We start from the raw sequence: 20,230 nt of genomic DNA, 5'->3' as shown, positions 1-20,230 counted from the left end.
TGGTTTCCTTAAGTAACAAGTGTACTCTTTTTTTCATCATAATAATGTCTAAAATGATTGTGTTATCCACAACGTTTATGTAGTTGTATGTGATGTCCTCCCTGGCATTTTATAAACAAAACTAAATCAATATGGTCAAATTATATGACAAAGGAGGAAGCAGAGGGCAATTATTCACTAATCATAAACAGACTAATCATTAGCTTTGGAAATAATAAACAAGCCTCCTTATCTTATTCTGACCTAAATCCCCACGTTTCTTCCAATCCCATCAGATTGGGTATGACAGCTTTAACATTTATTCATGTTGATAAGGCTGGCTGTTTTAAAAAAAAAGTCTTAGTGTAAACAAATCCCATCAAAAGACTAAAACCAACATGTGCTGATCTGTCTCTCAATTCTTTACTTTCCAAACCTGTCCCTTTGCCCCAGGCTCTTTTGTTCCTACTGAAGATGTCAATCTCTAAAATACAGTTCATAAACATTTCTTTTCATTCTTAGAAAAGGCTCATCAATTTCCTGAAACAGCTGGACACTGTAATAAAGAATAAATAATGTGCTTTTTGGGGACTATTTGTGGACGCAGATTACTGTAATACACATCAGTGTCCATTTTCATTAGTTCACATCTTTCCCTGGGAATGAGCCTCTCCATGTTTAAAATTCAAAATTGAATGACCAGCAAGACATTTTTGGAGAAATGTGTCCGTGAGTGGAATGTCCCACAGTCAAGATACCACAGTAGTTCAAACAACAAACCTGTTTTTTCCTAAATTTCCTAATGTATTCACTGACTGTAAATGTAAACATCATCAACATACTGAAAGCCCATAAGTGTAACAATTGGAAATTTCAGACTTTGTCAGTACAGACACTCAAAAAAGAAAACGTTAAGTGTATATGGCATGTATATTCTGTATCTGCTTGTTCCAGATGTATCAAATGTACATTGAGTAATGCACTAGAATTATAAAAAGCCATTATGTCACATGCATCATTTTAGATATCTCTGTAATTCAGCCTGGCGGAATTTGAGTCTGTGGAAACTTGCTGATCTTTGATATAATACAGTTATCTGAATTTGTATTGGGGTTGAGGAGGTGAGACACTCAGTAATCAAGTAATAAAAAAAAACATCAGACCAGATGTCCTTTAATGGATAATTTAAGCGTTATGCCTAACAAATGCATTCTTCTTACCTCAATCCTCTTCTTTCTTATATGTTTAAGTGTGCAGTGTGTGTTTGTGTGTGTGGTGGCCTACATGCTTACCCGCCTGTTTAGTTGCTCCCTAGTTCAGTTAAGTTAAAGGCCTCCATTAAAACACCTCTCTAAACTCTTATCTACCTTCATGCAGAGAGGAAAGTGCTCAATTGGACACATTTCACAATAACAGACACTATTAACAGCATTCAGTTGCTATTAAACAGCCATATTGAGACAATAAAACAAGGAGTCTTGTTCCTCTTTAACATGTTACTATTTCCTCTGCCTGATAAAATGCCAGGGTGTGTTTGGACAGAAAACCTCTTCACATGCAACCGTAATGGGACTTAATGGTTGTGTGCCCCAACTGTGCTATTATGACGTCATATGTGTGTTTGTTTAGGATGTTTACGACCCTGTAAGGTAGTAGCTGGACAAGAAGCTTTGTAATGATGCACTGAACTGGAAAAACAGAAGTTTTGATTGGAAATGTTAAGCATGAGTCCAAATGTATATAAATGTTGTTTGTTTTGCGTGGTAGAATCACACAGCGTGATAATGTAGCAAGTCTGTGATCTTCCACATGTGACATCCTCTAGAAAATTATTAGATTTAAATTCACTTTCACAAATATAGCTTTTATCTGAACGAGGATTCTTGAAACTCTTCTTATCAGCAGAGAAGCAAAGAGCATAAACCAGTGTGAGAAAGACAATTCAATCATGTAATGATTAAAGAGGACACCAGCAAGATTTAGGACTGGCAATAGCACTACCGTGTGTTTGTAGAAGATTTGTTCAATTCATGGCAATCCATCCAATAGACATGTCGAGACACTTAAAACCACAAATGTCAACCTCTTGGTGTTGCCAGAGGAAAAGTCACGGGATCACCAAAGTTAAGCAGGATTCATCGCCTGACAACCATGAATGTCTGTACAAACATATTGGGAACCATAAATATTGGGAACCATAAATATTGTGCCAATCCATCAAGTAGGTTATGAGATATTTCTCATGATAAGTGAAAACTGTGACGTGCTGGTAGTGCTACAGTTTAGGGGCATAGGGTCTTACCCTCTGGGGACCATTATGTCTGTGCATAATTTCATGGCAATCTATAGAGTAGTTGTTGAGATATTTCCGTCTGAACCAAAGTGGTGGACCGACTGACTGTATGTCCAACCGTTGTCATACCTTAACAACAGAATAGGTTGAGTGTCAAAACTCTAAATATGAAATATATGACCGTTATGATAGCAGCTCATAACTACCCATAATTGCGTTTCTTGTTAGGTGGTGACCGCTCTCTCATCACTTTGTAAGGAACATCTCACCCAGAGCAATGGTGTGACTCACTTATTAGTCTTTAATAGTTCTTGGATGACAATAAGATCTACGGCGCAGTGGAATAATCTATTTCAGGATACATTTATTATTGGTTTTGGTCTTTTCAGAAACCAATGTTGAATAAGAAAAACACAGAAGATCACCTTATCATTTAAGTCACCTGGTAATCAGAATCTTATCACTTTAGTTATGGCCTTAATGCTGCTATGATAAACTGGGTGTGATGATTGTGAAAATCGGAATGCCGACTTTATCAGGTTGTAATGACATTACTAGCATGTATAGATACAGTAAACACAAGCGATGTGTTTAAGTCTTGGTTTTGGAGTACAGACTGTTTTAACTTTATTTATGTATTTTCACCAGCAGGTGAAATTGTGAGGATGTCAGAAATATTTCGATGCATATAACTGCAGCTTTAGTGGCTCTCTTGTATACACAACGAATGTAAATGAAATGTCTTGTTTTTACACTTACCCTTTTATTTTTGGTTCAGTGTTGTATTATAAGGATTAAAGTTGCTTCTCTCAAAATGAGGTGACACTGGTTTATGAGCACTTTTATAGGCTTAATCCACTCTGCTTTTATAGCTGACAATATTTATCAGCTCCACACAAGCCTTCACTTTTATGGCCTTCTGTGACCTTTGCCCCTCACTATGCAAGCTTTCCGCCACCTCTGCTTGGAACAATGAGTCTTCATAATGCACCAGATTGTGTCAAAATAGTAGTTGAACTGTTTCCACTCTCTAAATACATGTTTTTTTGTTGCCAAGTTATGACTACAACCAATTTGCTCTTGTCAAATGAACAGCGGGCAAATATACTGGTGATTTGGTCCTATACTTACTTCAGGTTGTTAAGGACAGACTGATCACTTTCGAAATCGAGATTTAGGAATAATCTTTGATGTTACAGTGACAGGAGATGTAATGTGGAGGCAAGCTTAAACTGTATGTTTACAAACAGGATGAATTATGATCTCGATAAGTTTCCAACTGACTCCGTCTAAATGGAGTGTGAGAGTCTCACCTGCCCCACCCTCCTTCTGGCTGGTGCACCAACTGTCACTTGACTGTTGTTCATTAACGTATGGAGGATAGGTAGACCAGTCCGTACCAAGGTGGAGGATTATTGATCTCAGGCTTTCACTAGACGAACAACTGTGTTTCTTCTCTTCAATCCACATTTTCTTTTTGTATTAACTGAAAGTGGTTGGGTGCCAGATTTCTAGATTATTTTCTCTTCTTATCTGGATGCTGGACAGCGTATCAAGAGACAGTGAGACTTCTGCTTAGTCACTGTAGAGCCCTGCTCACTTCTGTTTTTGGACTTATGCCGTCACGGAGAGGATCTGTTCAGGCGGAAGAATGTAAAAACCTGCCTTCAGACCTTCTGTTTATCTGAACAGGGTTATATATTCTTTTGACATGTAGAAACGGTGGAAAAGACACAGAATTCTGAGGGAAACAGGAAAATCTCAAGGAACAAGATGTACAGCTCACACAGTTTACCTTACCTGGGAGTGTTGATAATGGCGGTGGTCGCCAACCAGATGCTGGAAGACTGTTTGAAACGTAACTACACCATGAATGTTGTGGTGCTGGAGGACAACAATTATGCGTGGAGTCGACCGTTTGTGCAGGCGGCCGTGGAAGAAGCCATAGAAGTGGACTGGCAGGAGAACCTTAAGCATGGTATGAACTAAATAAGGCTGAATGGACATTACAGATAATAATAATAATAATAATAATAATAATAATAATAATAATAATAATAATAATAATAATAATAATAATAATAATAATAATAATAATGAAATACAATCTGCAAACAAACTGATTTAGAGTAGCTAATTAAAAAAAACAAATGGTTTAACTTAAAAATAAGATAATTTAAAAGTAAAAAGTAACAAACTAGAACTTAAGAATCAATCCTGGCTTTCAGAAGGAGGCGTTGTAAATTTTATGAGGCAAGTGATGGCAGGATATCAGTTTTAAATAGCTGGCAGTCAAGTAGTAGCGCCTAAACCATAAAACAGAGAACTACAAAGTCAAGATGGCCGGGTATGAATGTCTGAACTAGTTTCTCTGCTGATGAGTAAGAAGAGGTTTTACCTCACCACTGTTGTGTATATAATATATACTTAATAATGATAATTAATACTTAATTTAAAATTAAAATCAAGATTACTTATTTTTTTACATGTTCATATTGAGGATGAAATCTCTTTTGTATTCAGGGGACTGCTGGATAAAGCTTTTTACTGATAAATAACTGATAAAGCTTTAATATAAAATTTCACAATTCATTTATTTTCATTTAATCAACACTTTAATGACATGCAGCCAGTGTAGTGGGGAGTTTCTACAATATTTTGAATATGGGGGCTAGGCAGAGACATTGGGGTTGCAGGGTTTAACATACTTTTTACTGTGTACATGCACTGATGCTTTTAACTTTTAAATAACATTCACCAAAGGATTGGCAACTTTTCAATTACTTTAAGTTTGGAGTGGGAAGGTACAATTACTTTAAATGTGACAGTCAGAATCAATGTCATTCTGAAGAGGACCCCATTGAAAAGTCCATAAAGATTTTTTTTATGACAATAATGACAAATATGAGTGTTACTTATAATGTAAATTGAGCTAACTTTCCCTTTAATTTTCTCCAAAACAAAAGAATTGCTTCAAATTGAACATGGTCATAGTCAGGGTTACCCTGAAGAGGATTACATTGGAAATTTCAGCAAGCCTCTAAAGGAAAACATTTATTTATTTAATTTGTGAGAGTTTAAAGGTAGGCTACTATGTGAAATTTTCAGAAAATCATCGTTGACAATGGTGACGTTAAAGCTTTAGTGCGTAAATTTTTCATATTAATGAACGTCTGTTACATTCAAGGCATTGCCAAATAAGTTGCTACACAGCTAAATAAGACTATCAGCTCCACACAACTCTCTCTGTATTTCTCAGTATGGCTATGTTCAGAAGATTGTGGCTTGTATCATGTGGACACACCTACAGTTTTGTTGTCATTATTTAGAATTCCTCATGGGGGGGGCAGAAACTACGCACTGTAGCTTTAAGTGAACTGCATTATTTTGGCCAACTAGCCAAGTAACTGTTATTGTAGCTAGCTGTCTACTCAGATTGTATTTTGCTAGCGATATCGTTAGTGGAAAAATAAGCTAAGGTTAGTGAGCCAGCTAGCTTAGAACCAAAGATCCTCTATACCGTCTCTGCTATAACTTAGCTACGCTTCATAAATCTGGCGTTGTTTGCTTCATAGTGTTACTGATAAACTAATATGCAAATGGCAAGCTAGCCAATTTGCCAGCCAGAACAGCCCTATGGGAAGTTAAAATGTGAGATGTTATTGCTGAAACTTCCTTTTTGGCTGCTTCAAGTAACGTTACTGGTACCGCTACAGCACGAATAGACAAACAGAGAAGTAATAAAGAATTTAAAAAAAGACCTGGCATTGAATGCCAGTCAGTACTTGACAGGTTTCAACACTATTTTGGGTTTGATACCCAATCCTACAGGTGCATAGAGGACACAAAAACATGTTATATGGTACACTTAAAAGAAGTCAATGCAGCCTTCCTGTTACATTTCATCTCTTGTAACTGAACTGTGTAGCTATAGAAATAAAACATATAGATGTAACAAAGTATCAAACTAACCATTAACAGCTGGATATCCCAGAAGTCCTGTTCTACACACTCAAAAAGATAGAACACGTAAACATGACCTTTTCTGGCTATTTTCAGTGTTTGTGCTGAGCTAGGCTACAAATCGTCTCAGATTAATCCCTCTCCTGAAAATACAGAAACTGTGTTCAAACTTTTCATCTATATTACAGTAAGACAGCAAAGTATTCCTTTCAAATGTTTGGTTTGATATTGGCAGTAACAATGCTGCTTAAATGAGACCAAGGTATTGATCGGTTCAAATGTGGACTATTCATAAGTAACTGAAAGATAAACACAGCTAAATACAGCACTAGGCTACGCAGTGGTTCCAAAACTCCTTTATACCCGCTCTATAAATCTCGAGAGGGCTTGAGGGATCCTGACCTTCAGTTGGGAAACATTAGCATAAACTCCTTTTCTCAAATGCTTTAAATCCATTTTTGGAAATGAAAGTGTAACTTGTCAACCAAACATGCATTTGACGGGAATAAACAGCTAATATGAGTTATTATTTACGGTCATAACCCACGATGAGCTCTACTCTTACTGCCATCCTTTTGTCAGAAGCTAGTCATCTTACTACCAAATGAAACTGTAATATTCAGCATTTTTGTAATTCGTTAAATCAAATGCTAAATTAACACCAGTAATAACTCCTATTTTCTTCCCATGACCCAAGGTTTAGACTTTAAGTTGACGGCTAACTACAGCGGGTTTGACACCACCATATACAACCGACAGGGCTGTGGGAGCAGCACCTGTGAGGGAGTGGCAATACTCAAGATGCTGCATGTGAGTGTGGTCAAAGGATGTGATGCCTAAAGAGTGTTTACATTTAAGTGTTTCTCTCTTATCTTTGCCCTCCTTTGTCATTTCTCAACAAACAAAACTGAGCTACTGCAAGATTCAAGGGATTGCACATTTCTGTGTTATGCTGATCACCATTACAGGGTTTGCCATTTTAGTAGTAGAGAGAAGAGATGCAAATATCTCCATCAATAGCACCCTAAATAGGGTCAGCCACAGGATGCTGTATGTTGAGCTTCTAGTTTTTTCTTTAGTTTCCTCTTTAAGTATAGTGTCTGACCCTTGGCAGTGGTGGTGCTGTGGTTTCACACAGTAAGTGACACACCTACAACACTTCTTTGATGACAGAATAACTGCATGTACTGTATCTTTCTACAGCTTAAAGGTGATGTTGGATGCGTAATGCTGGGGCCTTCCTGCACTTATGCCACCTTCCAGTTAGTGGAGTGAGTATGACTCTGTTTCTCTTTAATTATACACGAGCAAACAGCTGACTGACTGTAAACTTTTCACCCCCTTATCGGCCTCAGTGAGGAAATTGGCCTAACCCTGAGCGTTCCAATCATCTCTGCTGGGAGCTTCGGCCTCTCATGTGACTATAAGCCCAAACTGACCCGAATTCTGCCTCCGGCACGCAAGATCTCAGACTTATTAATCAACTTTATGAGGGAAATCTTGCCATTTAAGGAAGCTCCTTGGGAGCATGTCTATGTCTACAAGAAGACCATTAACGCAACTGAGGACTGCTTCTGGTGAGCCAACACAGGCTGCAATTCACTTGATTGAGCTTCATTCAGCGCTACAGCATGTGTCACTTTGTTTGTTGTATCGCCTTGCTTTTGCCACAGGTACATTAACGCATTGGAAGCAGCCTCTGCCAACTTTACCAAAGGGACGAAGAGAGTGATGCTGCGTGGGGAAGCTGAGCTAGAGAAGGAACTTACCCCCCCCAAAAAAAGAAGCAGCAACAGTGCGTATTTTGTTTGTTTGACTTACATAATGTCTTTCAAAAGCACATTTAATAACAACCCACATTGACCAAAGTCCTGTACACACAGAGGTAGCTAAAATCACAATAAAGAAAAAACAAAATAAACTACAATGCATGCAGCTTATAGGCACAAATAAACAGCTCATAGGCAAATGCATACCAAAACAGAAATCAGGCACATCAGGAGGATAGAAACACTCGTGATTAAAAGTGTGTTTTCAGCTTGAACTTAAAAGAGTCAATAGAGGGGGCAGATCTGATTGGGACTGTTTCACAGTCTATGGGCCGCAACAGTAAAGGCATGGTCACCCCTTAATGCATCTCAGTCCATTAACCAGTTCAACTATGTTGACTTATAAAAACATAATCTAATATATCTAATCAGAACAGTCACAACATTAGCATACATGGAGTGGAACAAATTGTTACAGGGATAGTCAGCTGTGTATTTCTAGGCCTAGATAGTAATATTGAAATACTGTAACAAGGGCTTAAAAAGAGTTATGTTAAATGTACATACAGCTCAAACATTTCCATTCCTGTTTAAGTGAAACTGATTGATTATTTATTTCAGTTTTCATCTTATGTGGGGGAATTGACGACATTGTTACAATAAAGGAGAAGGCGGGCCCGATTGATGAGGACATCATGTTCATTCTCCTTGATCTTTACAAGTAAGTCTATGATTTCACCATTTTTTATGATTTTTTATTTTTCACCAGTTTCATTCCAACTTTTGACCTACTCGTCCCTCTCTTACGCACCTGTCTCATGTAATAGATGTGCAAAGTATTTTTCTGTTCAGAATCAGAATATTATACTCTAAAACCTCTAAATATGTTACATTTTGAATGTATAGAAGTAACACTGTTCACAGTGACACCCTTCACCTTCCTCTAGCCCTGAGTATTATGTCAACAAAACATCCAGTAAGGGTATGGAAGATGTACTGGTGATCACTCTGCCAAAGAGGAACTACAGCTTTGGAGCACAATCATCATTCAACAACACGGTGAGCAGCAACTTCAACAAGACTGTGAAGGGGTTCTTGCATAAATCTTTGACTTTTCTTTGTCTATCTTTCTATTTAAGATAAATGACTACGTGGCTGGGTATCATGATGGAGCTCTGTTGTTGGGCAAAGTGCTCAGAGAGAAAATGCTCAGTCAACCAAATAACACGGGATCCCCTATTGTGCCTCTGAGTGACAGCCCTTTTGGAAACGCCTCCTTTGACGGTGCGTATGATGAGTGACGACTCAAGGTTAGCAACACAATGGGAGGCAGAATTACAACACAAAATAAATGTAATAAACTGCGTTGTTTTATGGTTAGTTTTATTGTTACTAGTGCTGTCAGTTAAACGCGTTATTAACGGCGTTAATGCAAACCAATTTTAACAGCGTCAATTATTTTATCGCGATATTAACGTTCTTTTTGGCCTAGCAAACTTTGTAATTTTTTTCACATGCTGTTGCAACAACTAGTAACGTTAGAAAAACTACAACACCACACCGGATCTAGCTAGGCTGGAAACTAAACACACAGCGAGCACACAGCTGGTGGCCGAGCACACAGCTGGTGGCCGAGCACACAGCTGGTGGCCGAGCACACAGCTGGTGGCCGAGCACACAGCTGATGGCCGAGAACACAGCTGATGTGAATTCTCCGCCCCCTCGTCAAAGCCAGGCGACAAAAGCACAAAGCAAGCCGATCCACTTTTCCATGTTGATAAGGGCATTAAAATGAGAAAAAATAATGGGACAAAAAGAAATCAAGGGACATTTAGAATAGATAAAAATGTGCGATTAATTGCGAGTTAACTATGACATTAATGCGATTAATCACGATTACATTTTATAATCGTTTGACAGCACTAATTGTTAACTTTTGCAGTCATGAGATAATTTGAAAAGTCTCCTTTAGCTAAGTACGAGGATGTCTCAACTCCTGAAATTTGCCTTCATGAGAGTGACGGGACGCAGGTTTGGCAATGTGAGATTAGATGAAAAGCAAACTTAATGCTAGACACTACCAAATTGACTGGTGTCCTTGAAGGTGCCATCTGAGTTGCCAAAATTCTCCTGGATTGCAATTGCAATACTATTAAACTTTTGTGATGCTTGTATTTAAATGAGTTTGATAATTGATTGGATTGGCAACTGTTTTTGATAATTGAGTATGCAAAAACTTATTATTTGCAGGTGTATTTGAAATTTTATGTTCAATTTTTCTGGTCAGATAATGTTTATAAATTTGAACTTTTTAATAATTTTCAAAGCCAAAGCAAAGACATAAAAACTACTCATTATTTTTGCAGATTTTTGGAGGCAATTCTGCAATAAAACAAATTGTAGCTGAGAAATTAACAATGCTATCTATGTTGTTGTGGTATGTGTGTGTGTGTGTGTGTGTGTTTTCTTCAAATAGGTATGGGGGGACACTATGTCATTGATGAGTATGGTGACAGAGATGTTAACTTCTCTTTTATTTACACATCAACTGTCACTGGCGAGGTGAGACTACTGTCAGTTCAGCAGTTCACACAGTCAATGCATAAGTTTTTTTTTTTTTACGTTGTCTCTTTTTCTCTCTCCAGTACAAAACCCTGTTAGTGTTTGACACATCACAAAATAAAACCATAATGACAGACCCAAACCCCGCCCTGCGCTGGAATGGTCATCTGCCTCCTGATGTGCCAAAAAATCCAAATGGTAATATTACGAATTATAGAAATTATTCTCGCTTACGGATGTAAAACCTTTTTTGTTAATGCCGCTGTTAATGCTTTGTGTGTGTGGGTGTGTGTTTATGTGCTTCCAGACTTAAATTTGCAGGATGTGATTGTGATCGTTCTGAGTGTCAGTGTTGTCGTGGTGACAGCCGTCGCTCTCATCTTCTACAGGTAAACAGCATGCATGTATCTCAGATGTATCACACGTGCTACATGCAGAATTTTAGCATCAGCTATATTCGGAGAACAGGAAGATACAACAGTTCTGACAAGAGTGTGAATTGTCAGTAACAAAGGTGTTTTTTTTTCACAACAGGCGGTTTTAAGTGCACTCAGTAAACTGAAACATAGGAAGAATTAGAGATTTCGTCCATGTTTACATTAGGTTATAATGCTGTTGTATAAATGTAGTGATGGGATGCACTCTGAAAGCAAAAGAATTACCCCACAAATATCTCCTATGCTCATTATGTGTGTATTTACTGTGTGTGTGTGTGTGTGTGTGTGTGTGTGTGTGTGTGTGTGTGTGTGTGTGTGTGTGTGTGTGTGTGTGTTTGTGTGTTTGTGTGTGTGCGATTAATGTTAGGCAGAACAGGAAACAGCGTCTTTTGCAGAAGAGGTGGTCTCACATCAACCCTCATCTGATTGGTCCGCTGGATGAGAAGGAGGTCTCTCTGAAGGTAAACAGCCTCATCAATCAGCTGTTTCCTGCATTTTAGATACAGATATACGGCAACCTTTTCTATGATGAGCGATGATAATGTTTGACACTGTTCATAATAATCCAGATATATATAAAATTATATAATGCCAATGTTTAGGAATACACTAAGCTGCCGTCTGTAGCCTGATTTTTTGGAGGTACACAAACCAAGTGTTATGCTCCCCTGAAGGCAAATTAAATCTTGTAAAAACTGCACACCATCTCGGGATGGGAAAAAAAACAGCCGCGATGCCAAATTGGGTTGGGGGGTCAATGCCCCCTTCCCTACTTACTATACCCTACTTAGAGCGCCCTTGCTTGGACCACACACTTTTGATTTGACACCTGTAAAGTTTTGTGAGTGCATTTTTCACAGTTATCGGGGCAAGGAGAATTATCAGCATCACTGTTGCAGCTGCTAAAGAGTATTGTGTTCTTGAAATTTGATGAGATCACAGATAAGGACATTAAGTCAGACTAGTGTGTCTATAAATGTATGTGTGTGTATGTAACAGATTGATGAAGATAAGAGGAAGGACAGCACCTTCTTCACTCACCAAGGCCGCTATGACAAAAAGGTACCAACAGTCCAACTTCTAATTATCAATTTAGCAATATAGACATGACAAAAAAGGAAAAGAAAGACATGATCTTGTATTTTGTCTCAGCAAGTGTGTTATTTCTTTGCATTCTTCAGCCTGTGATCTTGAAAGAGCTGAAGCACACGGACGGAGACTTCACCGAGGACCAGAGGATTGAGCTTAACACTGTAAGACACCACTGTTATGCCAATTCTTTGGCCCTACCTCTGCCTTTCTCTCCTCTCTCAGCTCCACATTAATGTCTGTATGAGCTTTGAGATGTTTGTGATGTCATAGCAGGACAAGTATGCTGCCAAAATCTTTTTAAAACCCTTTCTGTCCAACCTCCCTATCCCTCCCGACCCCTTCCTCGCCTCCTCTTCATGTTTCAGCTGCTGCGCATAGATTACTACAACCTGACCAAGTTCTACGGGACGGTGAAGTTTGAGTACGGAGTGTTTGGGGTGTTTGAGCTCTGTCAGAGGGGCTCCCTCAGGGTAAGAGCAGACCATCACTCACACTCTGTTTTGCATAGCCCTGCATGCATAAGTCAGATCCTGCCGGATCTATTTTTTTCCTGCGGATCCACAAAATTGATCAACATCGTGAGATATAGGACCTTTTAGAACTTTTGCTATTTCATCAGAGCTGCTAGGTTACTTGAATGAAATACTTGGAACATGTATCTCAAGATATAGTCTTATGCAATGTATTTATTTTATTTAAATAACAATATTTAGTTATAAAGACTAAGTGATCTCTACTAGTTATACATTTGTTTTGGTCTTGTATTTTACAACCTGGCTGACTGAAATGCATCTATAGAGACCTTGCTTTTTGTCATAGTAACAGTTATTTTGTCATTAGTTTTAATTTGTAATCTTCTTGCTCTTATCTTCATCTGTATTTTCTTTAACATATGCTTTTATTACCTTTAAAATTCATTTTCAAGCTCAGTGGCCTCCTCAGTGGCCTCCTTTTATAATGTCCAATGATGTTTACTGCTCACATGTATATTTGTGCACGTAATCATACACACACACACACACACACACACACACACACACACACACACACACACACACACACACACACAAGTCTGTTACACTATCTTTGTGGGGACCCGTTATTGACATAATGCATTCCCTAGCCCCTTACCCTAACCTTAACCATCACAACTAAATGCCTAACCTTAACCCTTACCCTCACCCTAACCATAACCTAATTCTATCCCTAATCCTAAAACCAAGTCTTAACCCTCAAACAGCCCTTTAACCTTGTGGGGTCCAACATTTTGGTCCCCACAAGGCTGTGCAGACCCCACAAGTATACTGTATTCTCCGGTTTTTGGACCCCACGAATATAGTAAAACAGACACACACACGCACACACACGCGCCCATGCTTGTGAAGTAATTAAGTGTTGCACAGTTGCATTGTAACTGAGTACAGAGCGGAGTAGTGAAAGTGATAAAATATGAACTTTTATTTTTCACCCAGTACATTCTGAACGACAGGATCTCCTACCCAGATGAAACCTTCATGGACATGGAGTTTAAGATATCAGTCATGTATGACATAGCAAAGGTATTGTTTGCTTTTTTTGTGGGCATGTCACATATTCCTATACTTAACCAAATAGGAAAGCAATACGAATAGTGACACATTTTTTTAAATTATTTTCCATATGCAAAATTAATTTAAATGTAGTCCTTTTGGACATGGTCATGATTCGTTTTAAAGGTAATAGTCAGTTTTTCTGTTCAATGTATTTTTACCTCACTTGCACTGCATTTCAAGGAGAGCAGGGTGATACAACCAAAAACAACCAGGTCACTGCTGTCCTGCTGCTGTGTATCTTCTACAGGGCATGTCATACCTCCACTCCAGTAACATCGAGGTCCACGGTCGCCTCAAGTCGACCAACTGTGTGGTCGACAACCGCATGGTGGTCAAGATCACTGACTTCGGCTGTCACACCATCCTGAACCCAGGCAGAGGTGAGAAGGAGTTTTTCACTGAGGTCCATTAAAAAAAAAAATCTAAAATCTGAAAATAGACTCAGCTCCTCTCCTCTCCTCTCCTCTCCTCTCCTCCTCTCCTCTCCTCTCCTCAGACTTGTGGACGGCCCCAGAGCATCTTCGTAAAGGTGGGGTGTCTCAAAAAGGCGATGTCTACAGCTATGCCATCATTGCTCATGAGATCGTTATGAGGTGGACCCCATTCCACACACAGTGCTGCTCTGATCCTGCAGGTAGGCCTGGGTAATTTGGTACACTATTACATAAATTGTGCCAGTTACTGTAAACAAGACAGGCTTGTTGATGCGGAACATATTTGACCACACATCGACCACAGACTCAGTGATCTTCCTCAGCTCTAAGTCCTGCTCGCATTGATTATATTATAATGTCATTTAATCCTTCAGAGAAGCTCTACAGAGTGCAGTATCCCAGTGGGACGAACTTCTTCAGACCTGACCTTAACTTTGACGGTGCATCAGAGAGGGAGGTCGAGGTAAGAGAGCCGTTAAACATTGTAGAGAATGACGGTTTAGGTTTACAAAGTAAAGCTGCTTGGACACATCAAGTAAAAAAACAAAAAATTATGTTTATGTATGTTTGCTTTTTTTGTGTATACAGCTGTTTATGCTGATAAAAAACTGCTGGGATGAAGACCCTGAGCGAAGGCCAGATTTTAAGAGAATAGAGTTATCTCTGGGTAAGATTTTCAGGTACGTCAACGCCACACATTCACTTTCAATTCTTTCACTTCACACTTCATGGCCAAATATAAGTGGACACCAGAACAAATATGTGGACACCAGAACATTACACCCATATGTGTAATACAGGCCATTCAAGTTCTTCCACACCAAAATGGAAAACGCATAATATTTTGTGATTTCTGTCAATATAAATCAAATGTACTTGACTAAACAGACTAACCTTTCCATTAATTGACCCTAAGGCGTCAAAACTATGACTTACTTTAGGCTCTATAGTGTATGCATTGCAATCCTGTTTATAAAATGACATCATTCCTGCTGCACTATTCTCGTACTTGATGATTAATTTATGATAGAATGATAGAAACAGTAATTTTAATATGACATATTTTTCACTTTGACACAGTAACCTGCATAACCAAGCCAGTGAGACGTACATGGACAACCTGATCCGTCGTCTGCAGATGTACTCCAGGACTCTGGAGCGTCTGGTGGAGGAGAGAACCTCTTTGTACAAAGCTGAGAGGGACAGAGCGGATCGCCTCAACTTTATGCTACTTCCTGGGTAGGTATATACCAACAGTCCTGACATATTACAGAGGGCGACTGAAAAGATGTTTAAAGCTGCACTGATATATTTTTGTATTAAATATTACTGAAAAATGTTATATCCAAAAGGTTAAAGGTCAACTTCACAGTGAAATCATAATGCTCTGCAAAAACACGTTTCTGGCCGTTATTCAACGCCATAACTGGGAAACAGAAGGGGAGACATTTGGTCGGATACTGAATTGGAAACACTGATCTTAAAACTGTAGTGATCAGGATCAGGAGTGTCAAACTCAATTTCATCAAGGGCCACACTGGAAAATGAGAATCCCATCAAGGGCCAGATATGTATTAATGTGCTTTTATTTAATAAAAAAAAGTAAAAAAACACAACATTTTGCATGTATTATTGCATGTCTCATATAGTCTTCTCCCTTATAGTTTGGTCGACATAAAGCCCTGAATAAAGTCACCAAAAAGTTCCTCAGTCATCATAGACAAAAAGCGACAAAAACGTTGAGAAAAGCACCAAAAATGTTGAAAAAAGCTACAAAAACGCCGGAAAAAGCGACAAAATCTGTCAGTAAAAGCAGCAAAAATGTTGAAAAAGTGACAAAAACTAGGTGGCCCAAAATTTATTGTGAACCTAAATGGTTATGCGGGCTGGATCAAAATCTGTGAGGGGCCGGATTTGAGTTTGACACGTGTGGTTTAGAGCATCTGTGTTGCCGGGTTAAAAATGTATGTGAAGCATCTACGTTTTGCCAAGAAATCAATTTACCTTTTATTAAATTGCTTTAAAGTCTTCACCACACATAGAATATGGATGTAAACTGCACCTTGACTGGTTGGTGGAGGTTTTTATTTTCTTTATTGGCTCATGTGTATTTATCACATTTTATAAATCCTGGAAGCAGGAGGCTTTTTGAAAGGGTTTTAGAAATGTTTCCAGTTTTTAAGAAATATAAAAAAATATATACAGTAGGTATTTGAGTATTTATTTATACTTTGATTGAAAACAGTGACTTTCCTAATTTTCCTAATAGTCTTGGTCCTTCCTGGCATGACTGATGACATTGTGGAGGCAACGAGTGCCTGACCTACAGCTCAAAGCAAAGCTGGATTTGCATTTGCTACATGTCCATGGATTTGCATGTCCATATAGCGAAAAACAAACTGAACTGAGCAATTTTTAATTTGAGTAGACGCCATCAATAAACATGAGTATTTTCCACTCTCCCTGTGTCTCCCCAGCCCGGTGGTGAAGTCTCTGAAGGAGACGGGCAGAGTGGAACCAGAGCTGTTTGAGGAGGTGACCATCTATTTCAGCGACATTGTGGGATTCACCACCCTCTGCCACTACAGCACCCCCATGGAGGTGGTCGACATGCTCAACGACATCTACAAGAACTTTGACAGCATCCTTGACCACCATGATGTCTACAAGGTACTTCAGTATGACTCCTTCATATTCTACCGTTTAACAAGTCAGTATGAATGTTCAGCTCAGAGGGTCTCAGACAGGATGGCACTGCTGTTTATCTGCTTGGTTTTCTAACGCCTCGTCTTGTGAGATAGAACTTAGGTTTGGGCTTAAAGGTGCCGTAGGTAGGATTGTGAAGATCCAGGATGTCGCCAGAACATTTGAACATCGACAACTTCTCAGTCCCTCCCCCCTTTCTGCTAATGCCCAAAACGGTCTCCTAAGCCCCGCCCCCCACAAGGGAGAATGAATGCATGAGCAGTGATTGACACTCAGTTAGACACCCCCCCTGACCCTGATTGGTGCATCTGAACAGGGAGCTGGATTTTTTTATTTTTTATTATCTGCTTCATGTAGTTCTACTGGAACATCAGTTTCAACAAATATGACAGAAAGTTAGTTTAATAAGTCTTACCTACTGCACCTTTAACAGGAAACATTCAACTAAAGCCTTTGAGCAGTTGAAGTTAGAGTTACATTGGTATGTATGGCATATTATTCTGTTACTTTTTTCATGTTTGCTGAATACAATAACATTTTTTCTTGCCTCCGGCTGGCATCATGTTTTCGGGTTGTCCGTCCGTACACACGTCTGTCCCATTCTTGTGAACGTGATATCTCAGAAACACCTGGAGGAAATCTCTTCAAACTTGGCACAAATGTCTTCACGATTTTGGTTGTCAAAGGTCATTGTGACCTCACATGACCCATTTCTGGCCATAACTCAAGAGTTGCTGCGCTAATTGTGACATTTCATACAAATGTCTAATAGGATAAAATGATAAAGTGATGATATTTTATAAATAGGTCAAAAGTTAAATTCACTGTGACATCATAATGTTCTGCAAGAACACTTTTCTGACCATTATTCAACGCCATAACTAAGAGGAGAGCTTTGGTTAAATACTGAACTGGTGATACTGATCTTGAAACTGAGGTGATTGTATAGGTCTTCTGTGAAGCATCCCAAAAAAATTAATCCTTAATTTCTTCACTACATATATTGTATAAGTCTGGACAGGCATGGATCTAAACTGCACGTGACTAATCTATTTTCTATCTCTCAGGTTGAGACAATAGGAGATGCGTACATGGTTGCATCAGGTTTGCCCAAACGTAACGGCGACAGGCATGCAGTGGACATCGCCCACATGGCCCTTGACATGCTGGCATTTGTCGGGACATTTGAGTTGCTACACCTGCCTGGCATTCCTCTGTGGATCCGTATCGGTGTGCATTCAGGTAACAGAAAGTCAAGATTTTGTCCTACTTAATGTAATCCTCTTTCCTTCCCCTACATTTTTTGAAAAAGATACAGATACGGATAATTTAAAATACATAATCATACGTGTGAGAACTGAGAAAAATAAAAAGTGAAGGAGCCACAGATACAGTATATGGGAGAGTTAAATGATTTCAATTCATTTTTTTTATCAACTAACTGGATGAAAAATAAAAATAAGATATTAATGCTTGTTTGTGTGTATTTGTGTGTAGGACCGTGTGCAGCAGGAGTGGTGGGGAACAAGATGCCTCGCTACTGTCTTTTCGGAGACACAGTCAACACGGCATCACGCATGGAGTCCACGGGCCTGCGTAAGAGACGAAAAACACACTCACTCACACACACACACACACACACACACACACACACACACACACACACACACACACACACACACACACACACACACACACACACACACACACACACACACACACACACACACACACAGTCATAGCGGTTTAGGTGCTAAGAAAGGTTTGACTCATGATTCATTCTCATGTGGTCCTTCCAGCTCTGAGAATTCATGTCAGCCAGTCCACCATCAACACCCTGCAGAGGACAGACTGCAAGTTTGAGTATGAAAAAAGAGGAGAGACCTACCTGAAGGTTAGCTGGGTTTGGTTTGGCTTTTTTTCTAGTCATTGACATCACATGTAAACCATACAGATTGTAGTAACTGCTCTGATTTCCTGTGTGTGTGTGTGTCTGACCAACAGGGTAAAGGCAAAGAGGTGACATACTGGTTAACAGGAGTGACTGGGGGAAAATACAACCTGCCAACACCACCAACAGCGTGAGTAAAACACAGCCTCAGATAGATTTCCCACATTTGCATCCATAATCTAAAACAACCCCTCACGTTACTGTCTAAGGGAGAACTTCAAGCGGCTACAGCAGGACCTGGCGGAGATGATCGTGTCCAGTCTGAAGAACCGCGAAGATGGGAGCGACAGCTTCAAAAAGAGGAAGACCCTGTCCACCAAAGTCCGCCGGAGGGAGACCAGCGGCAGCCTGCAGGGGGACAGCCCGCCAGAGTACTTCCACCTGGCCGTCACTGACAACCCTGTTACCTACCTGTGATGAGAGAAACCTTCCGTACAATACTGGCCATAAAGGTAGACGTCGCAGCAGTGCGTCATAGTCTGGGTACCTGTCTGATCAGCACTGCTGGGCTCCAGTGACAGTGGGGCAGATGCAGTGGAACAAAGCTATGATACACGTGCCTGCCACAGGGTTTCAGTTCTCTTTCCATCATAAGTCAAAATTTTTAAATTGTTAAAGGGAAAATCCACCCTCAGATACTTATTAATATGTTTGTTGAGTTTTGTTGTGATGGAAAGAATGCTATAAATAAGCCCCCTCCTCTTGTATTGCGTAGGGCTTGCACCATTTTTAGATAACATCACTGTAGCCGTGTTGTACTCTTTACATTTGCCCTGTTATTCATGGGAATAAGAGAGGAACCAATGGTAAAACTGGCCCGAAGAGTAGCAAACAGTGATAATATCCCTTGGGGGCGCCAAAGTCTTACATTTTTACACAAATATTAGCAATTATTTGTTCCTGGAACGGTTTTGGGTTGCTTTTTCTTATAAAATGTTTGCCTTTTGTAATTTGTAACATAAGGCAATGAAAACTCACACATTGTCACAACTACATGGATTTTAGTAAGCATTAAGATCGATAAAAGCAACACTATGTAACTTTTAGCCCTACAGGTTGTCTCATTGGAACTACAACTCGCATCGCAGGTTGTCTCCAATGAGACAACCTGTAGGGGGGCCGTCCCCCCAGCTAAAAGTTACATAGTGTTGCTTTTAAAAAACCACATGGTCAGTTCTCTCCAGAAGGAATCCAAAAAATAATACTGAATGAACACTCCTCTTATGTTTAGATGCTGCTCCAGGAATCTCATTGATTGAGAAAGTTTGACCCAATATTTACCATGTAAATAGCCTTTTCTGCTGCAAAGACAGTGAAACTATATCCAACAGTACTTGTTAAAATATAGCGGGGATGTGAAATTATTTCTCTTTCACAGCACAATACTGCTACCTTGTTTTCTTAAGATAAGAACTATTGCAGTGATGATTTTGGTTTTGTGTTTTATTAAAA

At 39.3% G+C, this 20,230-nt stretch overlaps 1 protein-coding gene across 1 annotated transcript; it reads left to right on the top strand.

The window, feature by feature from the left end:
* The first annotated feature begins 4,045 nt into the window (after window positions 1-4,045).
* Window positions 4,046-19,777, top strand: gucy2ca (guanylate cyclase 2Ca). The gene is made up of 27 exons (XM_028599899.1): window positions 4,046-4,250; window positions 6,933-7,045; window positions 7,439-7,506; window positions 7,591-7,812; window positions 7,909-8,030; window positions 8,626-8,725; window positions 8,952-9,063; window positions 9,144-9,288; window positions 10,481-10,566; window positions 10,650-10,764; window positions 10,874-10,955; window positions 11,371-11,464; window positions 12,003-12,065; window positions 12,185-12,256; window positions 12,461-12,565; window positions 13,568-13,654; window positions 13,935-14,067; window positions 14,184-14,321; window positions 14,496-14,584; window positions 14,710-14,801; window positions 15,202-15,360; window positions 16,599-16,791; window positions 17,895-18,069; window positions 18,325-18,423; window positions 18,627-18,721; window positions 18,832-18,908; window positions 18,988-19,777. Exons 1-27 carry the CDS (start codon window positions 4,046-4,048, stop codon window positions 19,193-19,195), a joined length of 3,249 nt encoding a protein of 1,082 aa, XP_028455700.1. The 3' UTR covers window positions 19,196-19,777.
* The last annotated feature ends 453 nt before the right edge of the window (window positions 19,778-20,230 follow it).

Source organism: Perca flavescens, chromosome 15 (assembly GCF_004354835.1).
Source record: "Perca flavescens isolate YP-PL-M2 chromosome 15, PFLA_1.0, whole genome shotgun sequence".
NCBI classification, from domain to species: Eukaryota; Metazoa; Chordata; class Actinopteri; order Perciformes; family Percidae; genus Perca; species Perca flavescens.
The sequence above is the reverse complement of the archived record's forward strand: the minus strand, read 5'-3'. Positions and strand labels throughout refer to the sequence as shown.